The sequence below is a fragment of the Crocodylus siamensis genome, chromosome 8 (genome assembly GCF_052110815.1).
Source record: "Crocodylus siamensis isolate JL-2025a chromosome 8, ASM5211081v1, whole genome shotgun sequence".
NCBI lineage: Eukaryota > Metazoa > Chordata > Crocodylia > Crocodylidae > Crocodylus > Crocodylus siamensis.
In genome coordinates this window covers 48707632-48722186 of record NC_143402.1, presented here as the reverse complement: position 1 = coordinate 48722186, position 14555 = coordinate 48707632, and the positions used below count along the sequence as shown (strand labels likewise).

Below are 14555 nucleotides of genomic sequence, written 5' to 3'. Positions count from 1 at the left end.
GCTCCTTCCGAGGGAATGAAGCCTGCCATGTTTCTTAGGTGCAGAGGTTTCCGGGAAACTTCACTTCAAACTGTTCAAAGCAAAACTGGTAACACTTGCCAGCAGTGGCAGCCTGCCTGCTGTCATCTGGCGTGCAGATTCAAGGGCCCGCACCCCCAAGAGGAGTCTGGCACAGTCCTGCAGCCCTCCTGCGGGGGTGGACCCCCAGATCTGCACACTGGATGAGAGGAGTGGTGCTCTGGATTTGTGTGCAGGGTGGTGTGGTGCCCACTCTATTCAGTGTTGCTTCAAAGCTGCTCTCTAAGTTGATAAATCAGGAGCCTGACTCCATTAGTAGCTAAGGAAAACCTGTTCATTTTACTCTAACAGTCTTGTTTTTCCTTTTCAGAACAATCTGACAGAACTGAAATCATTTGGGTCACCACCTTCAGCTGTCAGCAATGTCACTGCTGCTGTAATGGTGCTCATGGCCCCAGGTGGAAGGGTTCCCAAAGACAGAAGCTGGAAAGCAGCTAAGATTACCATGGCCAAAGTAGATAGTTTCTTGGATGCCTTAGTCAACTTTAATAAGGAGAATATACATGAGAACTGTCTCAGAGCACTTCAACCATACCTACAGGATCCCGAATTTAACCCTGAGCTTGTGACAACCAAGTCTTATGCTGCTGCTGGTCTCTGTTCTTGGGTTATAAATATTGTGAGGTTCTATGAGGTGTACTGCGATGTGGAGCCGAAGCGACAAGCTCTGAACAAAGCCAATGCAGAACTAGCTGCTGCACAGGAGAAGCTGGCTAACATCAAAGCCAAAATTGCTGTAAGTTTAAAACATATTTTAAAAGTGTGACATGCATATTCATCGGCTATAGCTGTCATGTAGTTCCCTCCCAAGGAAGAAATGCTCAGTACTTAACAGCACTTCTTTACAATTCTGTATATTTTTGAAAGAGTGCATTTAAGGACTTGGCAGATTTAAGCCTTTTTTCCTACTTTCATTTTTTTTCTGCACTCTATAATATTCTATCTCTTTTGTTCTATTCTTGGCTATTCTTTGATGCAAAGGTTCAGGATCTGATTCTCATTATTCCCTATCAAAATTGTTCTCTAGAATGAGTTTGGGATTTCCACATTAGCCATGCGCTGTTAAAATTTAACACAAGCCAAAATATATTCTGCATATACTACATGTGTATAATCAACAGAAAACGGGTTCTAGAAAGTTTTAAAACATACTAGAATTGATTTTTTTCCTGTTCACCAAACACACATCCCATGTACTTGTGATATTTTACAGAAAGCCAATTCCATTTTAACTGGACACAAGCAATCTGTCTAATCAGGTGGCCCTACTGACATATCTGATACACCATTCCCTATTTAAATTTGTGCAAGAACAGGAACATTAATAGGGGAAAAATGTTTTGATTAAAAGTAGGTTTCAGTGGAGAATAGCCACCCACTTCCAAATATATTTTCATTAAAAAGGCCATACCTAACATCCCACTAACTGAAAAGTCTGGAACTAAACAGAGAAGTTAAATTACATCCAGCTAATTCCCTATTGCCACATAATCTCAGTTGTTCTCATCTCGCTCAATCTCAGCAAACCTACATATTGGCAGATTTTAGAGGGCAAAATGAATATCAGAATATTCTTGGGCAATCATAACATGCAATTCTTACTCAAAGGACCTTTCTCCAATCTTTTCTAATATTGCAATTAATAAGGAAACAAAACCAAACAAATTGTGCATGTGCTGGCTGCAAACTTTCAAGGTGCATCAAGCCATGCTTTACCACAATGGACATGCTTCATAAAACCAGACAGGGGAGTGCAGTTATTGCACTGAATTAATAAAAATACTTTATTCTACCAAATCATTACACTGTTGGAAAATACATAATACTCTTAACATAACCATGCATCTTAAAAAATTGCTATACACATTTATTTACAAATGTATAAAATCTACAAATATATTCAGTCACCCATTTCTATTTTCATAGAAGCACCCATAAGGCTGGATAGTGATAGAGATTGCTTTAGAGGCATTTATCTTTCAATACTCTTATCTTAAAAGTAATATATAGAGTGGAGAAATGTTGCGATCTCTTAAGCATTCTTATTTCCAGAACTTCTAATATTGGCATTAGTTTTTAAAGAGGTAAGATACTTTTAAGATAGTGGAAATCTTTCAAAACATTGCCTGTATTTCACTGAAACACAATTTCAACAATAACTTTTTTAAATTATTATTTGTGTACATATAATGCTATACTATTCGATTTGTACTGTACTAATACATGTACAAATATTGTATGTCTGCATTAACTAATATTTTTCATCAGATTTTTAACCAGCATAAGCTGGTATACTCTATTGACTTCTGTGGAACTATACTGCTTTATACTTGCTGAGACTCTGATCCTAAAATTGTAATATGCAGCCATTATTTTTAACTGTAGGTGCCCAATGCTACATACTAAATACTTGTTTATCCTATTTGCTTCAATGACCAATTGGGCTGTAAAGAATTTCTGGAAATTACACAGATACATGTACATGTTTATGCAAGGGGCAGCATCCTATTTGTCATTGTACACCTAAATGACTGTTTTCTAGCCACATAGGTGGGAATTTTTTGCTACTTTTTATATAGATTGCAATTCTATCCCCCTGCAGTGTGGATGTGTAAGCATGCACATGGACTGAGTTGGTATGTAGGCACACACACACTGGTTGGGCATGTATGCAGCTCTTTTAGTAATTACTAGAGTGTACAGCACAGAAAAGCAAAGCTGCTTCCTTACATGTTTTAGTCCAGAGAACTGCTTGGTTAGGGCATTTGCCCAGGAACCCCCTCACCTAGGTTCCAGGCACCCCCTCACCTAGAGAAGATTTGATCTGCACCCCTCTAATGATCTAGCACAACACTTGTATCAACAGACCACAGGTTAGGTTTTAGCCAGTCCTTATTCAACACTCCTTTCAAAGCTGTTCCACTTTACTTTGCATTTAACAGTTGTTGGACAAAGTGGATGGACAGTAGTTCAGTGCAGAAGTTTCAGGCCACTGGCAGCAAGAAGGCACACTCATCTCTCTCTGTCACTCTCCAGCTTTGGCCTTTTCCTCCTGGCCAGAAATAACTCCTGTTTTCGGCTGCCCAAGGGGCCAGCTTTTAAAGGAGGGATGGACAAAGTTCTGGATTATGCCTAACCTGTGCCATGATGGTTAGAGCCTGTTGCTGGGGAGTCAGAGAGATGCAAGTTCAAGCACCCTTCAAGTGAGGAGGGGACTGGAACTCTAGTACCTAGCTTCTACAGGAAGTGTTTCAGCCATTTAGCTTCTAGGGCTAAAACATGAGATGGTCCTGTTCTTCCTTTTCTTGGGACTTACCCTGGTATTCCCTTATGTCAAACTCATCTCCTACAGCCAGAATGATTTCTTGGGGCTATGAGCTGGAGAAATGTATAAGAAATACCTTGAGGACTTGTCCATTAGGATGGCAATAGTACTAGGAAATTTTTTGTTAATTAATCCTCAACCATAATCCAAGACCTAAGCCATCATTGTTAATCCACCTGTCACCCCCTTTTTTCTGTTCAAAATCAAGCCACGGCAGTGCCTGGGATAAATAGTCTTTGCACTATTCTGACATCAGCCCCTTGCAAATTATATGGCATACCATGCACATCTGTGGTCCGTAGCATGCTGTCCCTTCCATTCTGTCTCATTTTATACCAGATAGTTTTTCAAGGGTATCATCCAGTGTCCATGCAAGTCAGTCAGAGGGCAGTGATCTAAACAAGCATTGGATTGCATCCTAATTGACATGCAAGGTGCTGAGATTTCGCAAGCTGAGACCTTAATGTAAGTAGTCTTTCTGCAGGGCTGAAGATCTTCCCTGCCATTCCACAAGACAATCAGAATAGCAGTAAACCAGATTAGGATTTGACATGCAAAGAAAAAAAGGTGTTGTTAAGTCTTATATTTTAAAAAGGTTTTGCTTACTGTTGTTGCAATTTTTCATAAACAGCATCTTAATGAAAACCTGGCAAAACTCACAGCCAAATTTGAGAAGGCTACATCAGACAAACTTAAATGCCAAGAAGAAGCTGAAGCTACTGCATGTACCATCTCTCTTGCAAATCGACTAGTAAGTATCAACAGGTAGAATTTTAATTATATAAATGAAATTTGTCAGGTACCATGAGGATGCAAACTATGTGAACATAGGGCATTTTATTTTCTAAATGTTTAGACTACATTATATTTTCTGCATTGCAACAATTTTACAGTACTTCCATATGAAAGCTGCATCTCTTACCTTAATCCTTCATGTACACCTGGTCATGTTCTGTGTATATTCATACATAATATACTTTATATACACAACTATAAATGCCCAACTCTGATACCTTTCATTATTTATTTTTCTGATCAAGCAGAGATCAGTCAAAACTATGTCCTAAAGACAAGACCTTACTAACACCAGAGATTATTAGACAATGGATAGATTTGTGGCTACATGTTATAATAAATAATGTATTAAAGCATTTTTGCACTTCTTTCAATATTTGAAATTACTAAAAGATAATTTTATATATATATAAAGAACATCACTAAAGTGCTGAGAGTATTAGATGGACCCATTATTCTAGTATGAATCCTTCACGATTAATATTATCTGTGAGATTTATTTTTACATGTCCCCTATGTAAAAATACAGTCATCCCTGTTTTACAGGTAGATAGATAGAGATTCAGATTTTTAAATATAATTAGGCATCTCCTTCCATAAATTGCCAAGGGGACTGAGGTTCCTAAATATCTGTAATATTTCTGGTGCAGAACAGTAAAGATTTTTAACAATATATTTCAAAAATTCCCAAATGTATATAATATTACAAATGAGATCAGTAACTACAACTCACTTGTTCCTGGGTGCCTCCTACTCTACCCATCTCCTTTGGAAAAGACAGTATAGACTAAGAGGCCTTGCAGCCTGCCTAGAAGGTCAGGACAATCTGAGTGCATCTAATTAACTGAAGGAGTAGCTTTGGTTGGAGGCCTTCCTAAGAGATTTTTTTTGCATCCAGAGGATGGACATATAGGGACTGTCATTTTTAGCCTCTCGGTCTATAATTGGTGCCTCTTTCCATACAGTCTCTGATTCTGACACAATATTCTGGGAATATAAACATCCAGATCTCAATCCTACTTTGTTACTTAAATGCAACTCATATTGACTTCAAAGGAGTTCCACCCATGTGACTGGGAACAGAAACTGAATAGAGAACAGGACCGTGAGCAAAAGCTTTGAGGTCATATAAAAATACATCCCACTAAACTACTTTAATTGACATTTTGGATTGAAATGCAAAACAAGGGATGAAGAGAATGCAATAGATTTTAACATGTCTTCATTTTAGTAACAAGTCGCCTAAAATTAATCAAACTGCCTTGGATAAGAAGTATCTGCTACATGAATCTCAAATTGGCTGAAGAATCAAAAATGAAGGGTAAAAATAAACTACCACATTCTGAGTTATGGAAATATGTGCTAGGGGTACAGAGGGATCTACATTGGGTCTGGTTTTAGTTAATTTCATGTTAATGATCTGGAAGACAAGGAAAGCAACGTATTAATGGTGTTTTCAGGAATTCTCCACTTAACAGAGAAAAATCATATAAAGAGCCCTAAAAGAATTAGGAAAATGGACAGGAAATGGATCCAGTCTATAAAAATGAAAAGTATAAGTAGGAGAAAATCATGCCAAATACAGACACTCTATTTAGTAGAGTGCTTGCAAGAAATCAGTATTAGGAGTCAGCATGAGATGTATATTTTCAAAGCAGGATCATAGAAAAAGTGAATATAAATGTAGGCTACAGACCAAACATCCCCATACACTAGCATGCAAAAAACTTAAGATTGTCTTAAAAATAGGACTGTCAAACAATTTAAAATTTTGATCGTGATTAGTTGCGCAATTAAAAAAATTAGTTGCAGTTAATCACAATTTTAATCACACTGCAAAAAACTCAAAATTATGCATAGAAAAACTCTCAATTCTGCAAAATTATGCAGGTACTTTGTATGGTTGTGGGATGGGGGTGGGGTATGTGTGTGTAAGGAGGTATTTGTGAAGGTGTGGGGGCTGTGTGTATGTGTAGGGTTTGGAGCTGAGGGAGGGGGATACCCTGGCAGGATACTTGTATTGTGGGTCAGGAGTGAGGGGCAGCAGCAGGGCTGGGGGGGGCTGTGGCTTAGGAGCCTGGGACAGACAGACACACACATACCACCCCCCCACAGACACCACCCAGCAGGTAAGTCTGTGGCGGGCGACGGAAGGGATGGTGGGGGCAGATCGAGTCCCCTCCTGTGAGGGAGGGATTGGGGCAGAGGCAGGTGCAGGGGCTTGGCTGAATGGGGCCCTGGGGCTGAGGCAAGTCATAGGATGGAGCTGCAAGTGGTTTGTCCAGGGGTGTGGAGAGGCTTCCACCACTGTGCACACCCTGGAGGAGGCATGGGGGGTACATGCCCCCTGGATTTGTGTGCGTGGCAGAGGCAAGCTGCCACTGTGTGCCGGTTTCTGTGCCCTGCTGCTGTTGCCCTGGGAGTTGCATGACACCATACTGCACCTCCCGCTGGTGGACAGGCAGGGCACACAGTGTAGCCAGCATGCGGCTACTGAGCCAAAGGCAGTGGAGCACAGAGTCCCAGACTTCAGCAGCAGCAGCCTGCCCCTGCCCTGAGCACAAATCTGGGGGGCACATACTCCCCCATGCCTCCTTCAGGGAGTGTGCAGTAATGAGAACCTCCCTGGATGAGTTGCCGCAGTTCCATCCCATGACCAGCCCCAGCCCCAGCCCCAGCCCCAGGGTCCCATTCACTCCCTGCCCCTGCCGCACTAAAAAAAACTAAAGTGAAAAAAATTAACATGTTAATTGCCTGTGTTAACCACAATTAATCAACAGGCCTACTTAAAAATTAAGATTGTCTTTTAAGCCAGGAGTGTAAAACTCATCTGGCCTTGTGGGCCAGATAAGGGTGCTCGATCAGAAGAATGGTGTGTGGCTGGCCCCACAGGCCAGACTGGGTCTGTGGCTCAGTCCCCGCCCCCGCGTCTAGGGGAGTGAAGGCCTCTTGTTGGATAAAGATAGATTAGATAAAGTCCAGGAAAACATATTGTCAGGGCAGTCTTTCAGTAAATGGGAGAAACAGCTGGCAAAATGATCTAAAATATATTTTCCTGTTTAATTTTATATTTGAAATTCTAGGTTGGAGGACTTGCCTCTGAAAATGTGAGATGGGCAGAAGCCGTGAAAGACTTCAAACAGCAACACAGTACACTGTGTGGAGACATCTTGCTAACCACAGCATTTGTCTCTTACTTGGGCTACTTTACAAAGAAATACAGACAAGAACTGATGGATAGAATCTGGAGACCGTATTTGCGCCAGCTAAAAGTAAGTGTCTGTTACTTAGTTGTGTCTATTCATTAGTTGTTACTAAGCATACATTCTTAGCTTCATAGATGTTTGGGTCAGAAGGGACCTCAGCAGATCATTGAGTCTGACCCCCGGCCCTGGGCAGAAAGAGCGCTGGGGTCAAATGACCCCAGCCAAATGGATGTCTAGCTTCCTCTTAAAGCCCCACAAGGTAGGGGAGAGCACCACCTCCCTTGGAAGCCCATTCAAGATTCTGGCAAACCTTACTGTAAAGAAGTTCTTCCAGATGTCTAACCTAAATCTGTTCTCCGTCAGTTTGTGGCCGTTGTTCCTAGTTACTCCAGGGGGTGCCCTGGTAAACAGAGCATCTCATATTCCTTGTGGCAACAAGATCACCTCTCAGACTTCTCTTGCAGAGACTAAAGAGATCCAGGGCCTTCAATCTCTCCTTGTAGGGGTTTACCTGCAGGCCCCTAACCATATGAGTGGCCCTTCTCTGAACCCTCTCAAGGTTGTCCACATCCCTCTTGAAGTGTGGAGCCCAAAATTGGACACAGTACTTCAACTGAAGCCTAACCAATGCCACATAGAGGGGAAGTGTCACCTCCCTGGATCTGTTTGTGACGCACCCGCTAATACATGATAAAGTGTGGTTAGCTTTACTGATTGCTTCATCACATTGACGACTCACGTTCATCTTGGTGTCAGCACTGACTACAAGATGCTTTTTTGGTGATGTGCTGCTGAGAAGCTCCTCCCCTAGCCTGTAAACATGCTGGTAATTCCTTCTCCCTAGGTGCAGCACCTTGCACTTATCCTTGTTGAACTGCATCCTATTCTGTTCTGCCCATTTTTCCAACCTGTCCAGATCTGCCTGGATTTGTTCCCTACCCTCTGGTGTGTTAACTTTACCCTATAATTTGGTATCATCTGCAAATTCGGACAGAGTGCTTTCCATGCCCTCCTCCAAGTTACTGATGAAGACATTGAACAGCACAGGTCCAAGGACCAATCCCTATGGGACTTCATGGCCCACATCTTTCCAGGTCGATACCGACCCATCCACCACCACTCTCTGGGTATGACCTCTTAGCCAATTTGTCACCCACCTGACCGTGTAATCATCTGCGTCTGACAGTCAATGCATCTGGTGGGAGTCTACTATGTTTTTTGCCAGAAACCGGAGTGAGGAAGCAGTACATAGTTGTACTGCCTCAGGAGCATCCAAGCAACCTTCCTTCATTCCCACATTGCTCTGCTGCAATATAAACCATGCTCTTTCTCACTGAGGCTGATTCTCCCTCTTTAGCCTAATCTCGTATTTATAAAAGTTACCTGATTTGCTAAGATTCTGAGATTCTGTGGCACCCTTAAATTTTACCAGCAACTAGGACTATTCTGGACTTAATGACTAGGCCTGGTCCTGTAGAATTTTGGCTAAGAGACCCTGGACATGTCTATGTGAGACGTTTTACCCAAGACTAGTGAAAATTACTGTGCAGTAAGCATTGCCATAGATGCAATTTACACACAGTAAATTGCTCTACTCATGAGTAAATTTGCTACTTGTAAATAAGAGTAACAAATTTACTTGCAATTAGTTACTGTGCAGAAGTGCGCCTGTAGATGCTGACTGGAAGGAGCAGCCCCACCACCAGCCGAGTCCCAGAACCCCAGGGCAGATGGCTCTTTGCCTACCCCAGCCCCTGGCACTTAAAAGCCTGTGCGGATTTTGGGGCTCTGGGTCACCTTCAGCCAGCTTCTGGTCACTGCGTTACATAGTGGAAGCCCCACGGCAAGTCTTACCGGCACTGCCTTACCATGCAGCTTCCAGCCCTATACCATACCCCCATACTGGGTGCTGCAGACACCTGCCAGGCACGCCAGGACCCTAGGACACCTGCAGCCAGTCTCTGGCCACCAGGTTCCAATCCATCTGGCCCCGGGCTACCCATAGCAGCGTGCCTGTACCTTGCCACTGGTGCCTGGCACACCCTTGCCATGCACCTGCCTGTCCCACACCATGCCCCTGGTCTGGGTGGTGCAGGAACATGCTGAGTCCCACCAGAATCAGGACTGTCATGCAGAGGCCTAGCAAGCTGTTGAGGGATCCACACTGGCATCCTTTCCAATGCCACATGCTGCCTCCCACAGCCCCATCTGGTTCCAGGAGACTTCAGACCTCTTTGCACTGTGGGGAAAAGGCTGAGGTCCTCAGCTAGTTTACATGGAGTGATAACTGCAACATACACATGTACAAGAGCCTGTCAAGCCACATGTGGGACTGTGGGCATGACCAGTCAGCACACCAATGCCGCATAAAAGTCAAGGCCTTGCGGGTACTGTGGGACACCATCAATGACCACAACGACTGGTCAGAGACTGCCTGCAAATCCATGCTGTTTATGCAGCAGTTGGATGACATCCTTATGCCCTGGGACCCTGGCCTGAATTGTGCCATCTATTTGAACACAAGTGGCCTGCCTGAGCCTTCTCTGAAGCCTGGGACCCATGGTGATGTGTCACTAGCGAAGGGCCCCTCAGCCCTCCAGGAGCTTGTTCCAGTGCACTTCCTGCCTTTGGCTTCCTCCAACAGCTCTAGGAACCTGGGTCGGTGCCTGCCCTACCAGCTCAGTGTGTTCAGCCCTACCCAGCAGGCCAGGTTGGCCATGGCACTGCCGGCCACCAGCAGCTCCAGCTTCTCCCTAGAGGGAGCTCCTGCCCAGGCACCTGCATGCTGCACCTCTTCACCCTAGGACACTGCCAAGAGGCATGTATTTGCTGTGAGCAGGGACCACCTCAGGCTGCCAGGCATGCATGCCACACCCACCTAGTAAGCCCTGCACTGAAGGGAGGGCCCTCCCTGCCCCTGGCCCTGCCCTCCCTCTCCACCTAGCCTGCCCATACTCCCCCTGGCTCCTGGAGCCCTCCTCATAGCACGCAGGGAGGTGGGAGACGGTGCAAAACTTTATTGAGCAGCCTGTGCCCCCACACCTCGGTGGGCATGGGCTTCTTACATGCCGAGGAATGCGTTGATGCTGGCGATGATGTTTTCCTTGGCTGCAGGGGGCAAGGACTTGTAGTGCAGCCCCAGGTAGCCCTCCAGGTGGCAGTGGAGGTTGTGGGGCAGGGCAGGCTTGCTGTCTGTATCATCAAAACCCAGGGTCCCATGCCAGGTTTACAGGGGCACCATGGCAATCAGCAGCAGCGGCATGTTGTGGGTCAGGCACCCCTAAGCCTGTGCAAACAGCTCCTCACACCATGCCTGGCACACTTGTAGCTGGGGCATGCTTGGGACATAGAGTCGGCATGTGGCGGGGTTGGCCCCAGGGCACCTCCCCAGAGACACCCAATGGGGGGAGGGTGGGGGCACCAGCAGCTCTGCATCCCAGTTGGCTGAGAGCCCCTTGAGCCCTCTGCCTGGGTGCCATGGGCTGGGTGGGTGCCATGGGCTGGGTGGCAACACAGGATACAAGCTAGCCTGCAGGAGGAAAAGGGGAGAAATGGCTCTGGAGCCATGGCAGCCCTAACCACAATGCTAACCCTGGCCCCTGTTGGTGGAAGAGCAGCTTGCCCAGGGTCTCAGCAGGGTGGCCCACCCCTGCTGCTGCCAGTAACAACAGCAGCTGTCACTCCTAGTGCCAAGCCCTCCACTTGCTGTGCCTCCTCCACCCAGGCTTTGTGAAAGAGTTCCCCCCAGACCTCAGAGACATTATGCAGCACATAGGCTGTGATGATGATCTGGGAGATGCTGGCCATGGTGACAGGTGGTGAGAGTGCACCAGCATCTCTTCAGCTGACCAAATCATACTCCACCCAGGAATAGGTCCATCCCAACCACCAGTTGAAGTGTGCCTGGCGGTGGTCCAGCTGGCCAATGTAGGACCACATGAGCTAGAGGAGAAGCAGATAGGTGGGGTCCCCTATGAAGAGGGGCAGGACCACCACTGCACCCACCTGGAGGTCCAGCACTCTGGAGTGAAGCACCCGCTCTTCACCAGAGTTGGCAGGGCAGAGTTGTGGAACACGCGGGCATCCTGGGGACTGCCCACCCAGTCAGTGCTCAAGTTCATGAAGGCACCATGGTGGTCAACAACAGCTTGGAGGATGATGGAGTGGAAGCCCTGCCGACTGTAGTAGGGGTGATCACTGCAGGGCAAGCAGTTGACAGGGATATGGGTCTTGTCTAGGGCCTCAATGCACTGGGCGAAACCCAGGGTGCAGAGCCTCCCCACCACCACCAGGGGATTGTACACAAGTCCATCCTAGAGTGAGCTGCACACCTCCATGGCAGGCTTCCTGCAGTCGCTTTGCCCATGCTGAAGAGGTAGCTGACTTAGTGGAGGCTGGTGGGTGTGGCAAGCTTGAGCAAAGCAATGGCCAATTGGGTATCTGTGGGGAGAAGCCACAACATGGTGGTATCCTGCTGCTCCAGGTATGGGTGGAGCTGCTTGACAAGGTCCTGGAAGGTGGCTTGAGTCATTTGGAATGACGTGAGCCACTGTTCATCATCCCAGGTGGTCTGGATGATGTGTAGCCACCAGTCCTGGCTGGTTGGGCAAGCCCAGAGGTGGTAGAGCTGAAGGCCAAGAAACACTTGGGCAGCCCTGGTAGTGGCATCCAGGTGTACATTGTCAGCATCCCTGCTGGAGTCTAGGTGGCAGCACAGGCTCTGGGTGGCAGCAGCACAGCGGCAGGGGGCCTGGGATGGCACGATGTGCCAGGACAGGCAGCTGCATCATGCAGCAGAGCTGCTGGCGCTGAGACTGACTTGTGCCAAGCAGCAGTCCCCGTGGGCCAGCAGAGCAAGCAGCATGGTAACCAGGAGCTTGGGGTGCTGGACATTGCTCCTGAGGCCAAGGGTACGAGCAGTCATGGTGTGGCAGGCAGAGGCTGCGGCAAGAGCCACTGTGTGCTGCCACCACACTGCACACTGCTCCAGGCCAGCAAATCAGGTGGCCTGGAAGCAGCATGCAAGAGTGCCTTTTACACATGGCAGCTAGCCAAAGGAGCTGCAGCTGGAGCCTCCCCCTCCCTCTGACAGTGACAGGAGAGATGGTGCAGGGCTGACCAGGGTGGGAGTAGAATGCTGTCATGAGCAGAAAACGTGTTTATCCGCACCTCCACGTGTAGATGCCTGCTGGGGTGGTTTTACTCTAGGGTTATTTACCCACCTCACAGCAAATGCACTTATAGATGCCCTGCCTGAAGATGAAGATGAACTCTGGTGTAGGCAGTAGATAGATATTTTGGCAGTGGGGCAAGTCCAGAGACAGAGATTATAATGCTATGATGACGGATCGAGAGCTCCATGTTCCTGGGGAGAGAAGAGGTGAACTTGCTTGTTTTATGAAGTTGATTTCATGAGTATTTTACTGCATTCTGCTATATGAATCTCATGGGAAATTTGGGTGAATCCTTCAGTTTGACAGGATTTGGAACCTCCATGGCCTGCTAGAATTTCTGCCTCCACTTCATCCTTCTGTTGAACTGGCCAGTTTTCTCAAGTCACTCTGTCCATGACCTGAATGAAGCAGAAGAACCTCTTACATAACTGGTAGATGTGTACTTTCAATGGGGTTGCTCACATACTTTTCTGGATCAGGATCAGAGCAATTAGCACATTATAGGGTTGAGCCCTTGTGCAGCAGCACCTAAGTAAATTTTACAAACATCAGTGAAACTGGTGAGAGACTTTTAGACTAAGTCTGATAAGACAGTAAGGCTAGTGACAGACATTCAAAAAGCTGGGTGGGCCAGTGGAGAATCTGGCAGCCCCAGGCACCACCACCATTGTGTATTGGGACAGCCCACTAGCACTTTGGCATGGCAGACATCAACCACCCAGGCATAAAGGCACAACAGAAAAGCAAAGGGGCAACCCATGTCACTGCCTGGAAGCAGTGCAGTAAAAGCATCTCTTGGGGCATCCACAGCATGGGGGACCTGGTGTCTCTGGAGATGGTCATCTAGGGTGGCTGCTGCCTCTGGTGGGAGGGCACCCTGGATGTCATGCAGGAGACGGTTCATGCTGCAGACAGAGTGCATGCCTAGCCAAGTGGTTAGGGCCTTGCGTGAGAGCCAGGCTGACTGAGTGGAGTCAAGGAGATAGCTCAGGTGGAGGACATGCCCCTGGATGAAGGTGGCCATGAGGCTGGCAGAGACCAGGCTCAGCACGGGGTACCGCAAGGCTGGGTTGTGCACCAAGCGCTCCCTCAGCAGCTGCAGGAACTGCAAGTGCCAGGCCTGGGGCTGGAGGCAGAAGGTGGCCTGCCAGGCTCATACCATGCCGCAGTAGAAGGCCACAAGCACCGCCCAGTTCAAGAGCATAAGGTCCAGAAGGAAGAGCTCCCAGTTGAAGCCGAGGGCCCCCATCCTCTGCAGCAACCAGCATGCCAGTTGTTGCCAGGGTAGGCACTCCTCGCCATAGAGGAGTCACTGAAGGACTTGCAGGTGGAAGGCGGCCACCTTGCTCACCAAGTCGACCTGGCTTTTGCCCCCCGCTCAGTGACAGGGAGCTAAAGGATGGCTTGTGGGAGCCAATGGCATCTATCCCAGAAAAATTCTAACAGGAGGCACTGGATACTCTTGAGTAGGTCCTGTGGCTGGTCAAGTATGGTGCACTGGTGCTACAGGGTTGCTGCCACTGGGTTGTTAGTGATGAGGACACATCCACAGTAAGAGAGGCAGAGCAGGTGCCAGTGCCACCATTGCAGGCAGACCTCCACCCCTTCCTCAAGGCTGTCCCAGTTCTGTGCCATGAAGGCCAGTGGCCCCAGGAACATGCCCAGGACCCTGAGGTCCTCACGGCACCAGGTGAGGCCCCATGGCAAATCCAGGAGAGGGTCATGCTGATTCACGCACCAAGCAGCAGGGTGTTACTTTTGGCCCAGTTGACACAGGCTGAGGAGATGCACTCATAGATTTGCTGGCAGTCAGTCAGGGCCCACACATCTTCCTGGGTGTTGAGGAAGATGGTCACGTCATCAGCTAGAGCTGGAGCAATGCCAACAGCTGGAGTGGAGGGCCAATGGATGGGCCCATGGCCAATGGCAGGGCCACACAGCTCAGGTGGTGCCACAGTGTGTGCAGCAGTGGCTCAA

At 47.4% G+C, this 14555-nt stretch overlaps 1 protein-coding gene across 1 annotated transcript in view; it reads left to right on the top strand.

Annotated features, from left to right (window-relative positions):
• Positions 1 to 14555, top strand: part of DNAH9 (dynein axonemal heavy chain 9) — a 480799-nt gene that overhangs the window by 305403 nt on the left and 160841 nt on the right. Inside the window, exons 50-52 of the mRNA XM_090059292.1 lie at positions 389 to 814; positions 4035 to 4154; positions 7282 to 7470. Of these exons, the coding sequence (XP_089915418.1) occupies positions 389 to 814; positions 4035 to 4154; positions 7282 to 7470 (735 nt within the window). The remainder of the gene's footprint in view (positions 1 to 388; positions 815 to 4034; positions 4155 to 7281; positions 7471 to 14555) is intronic.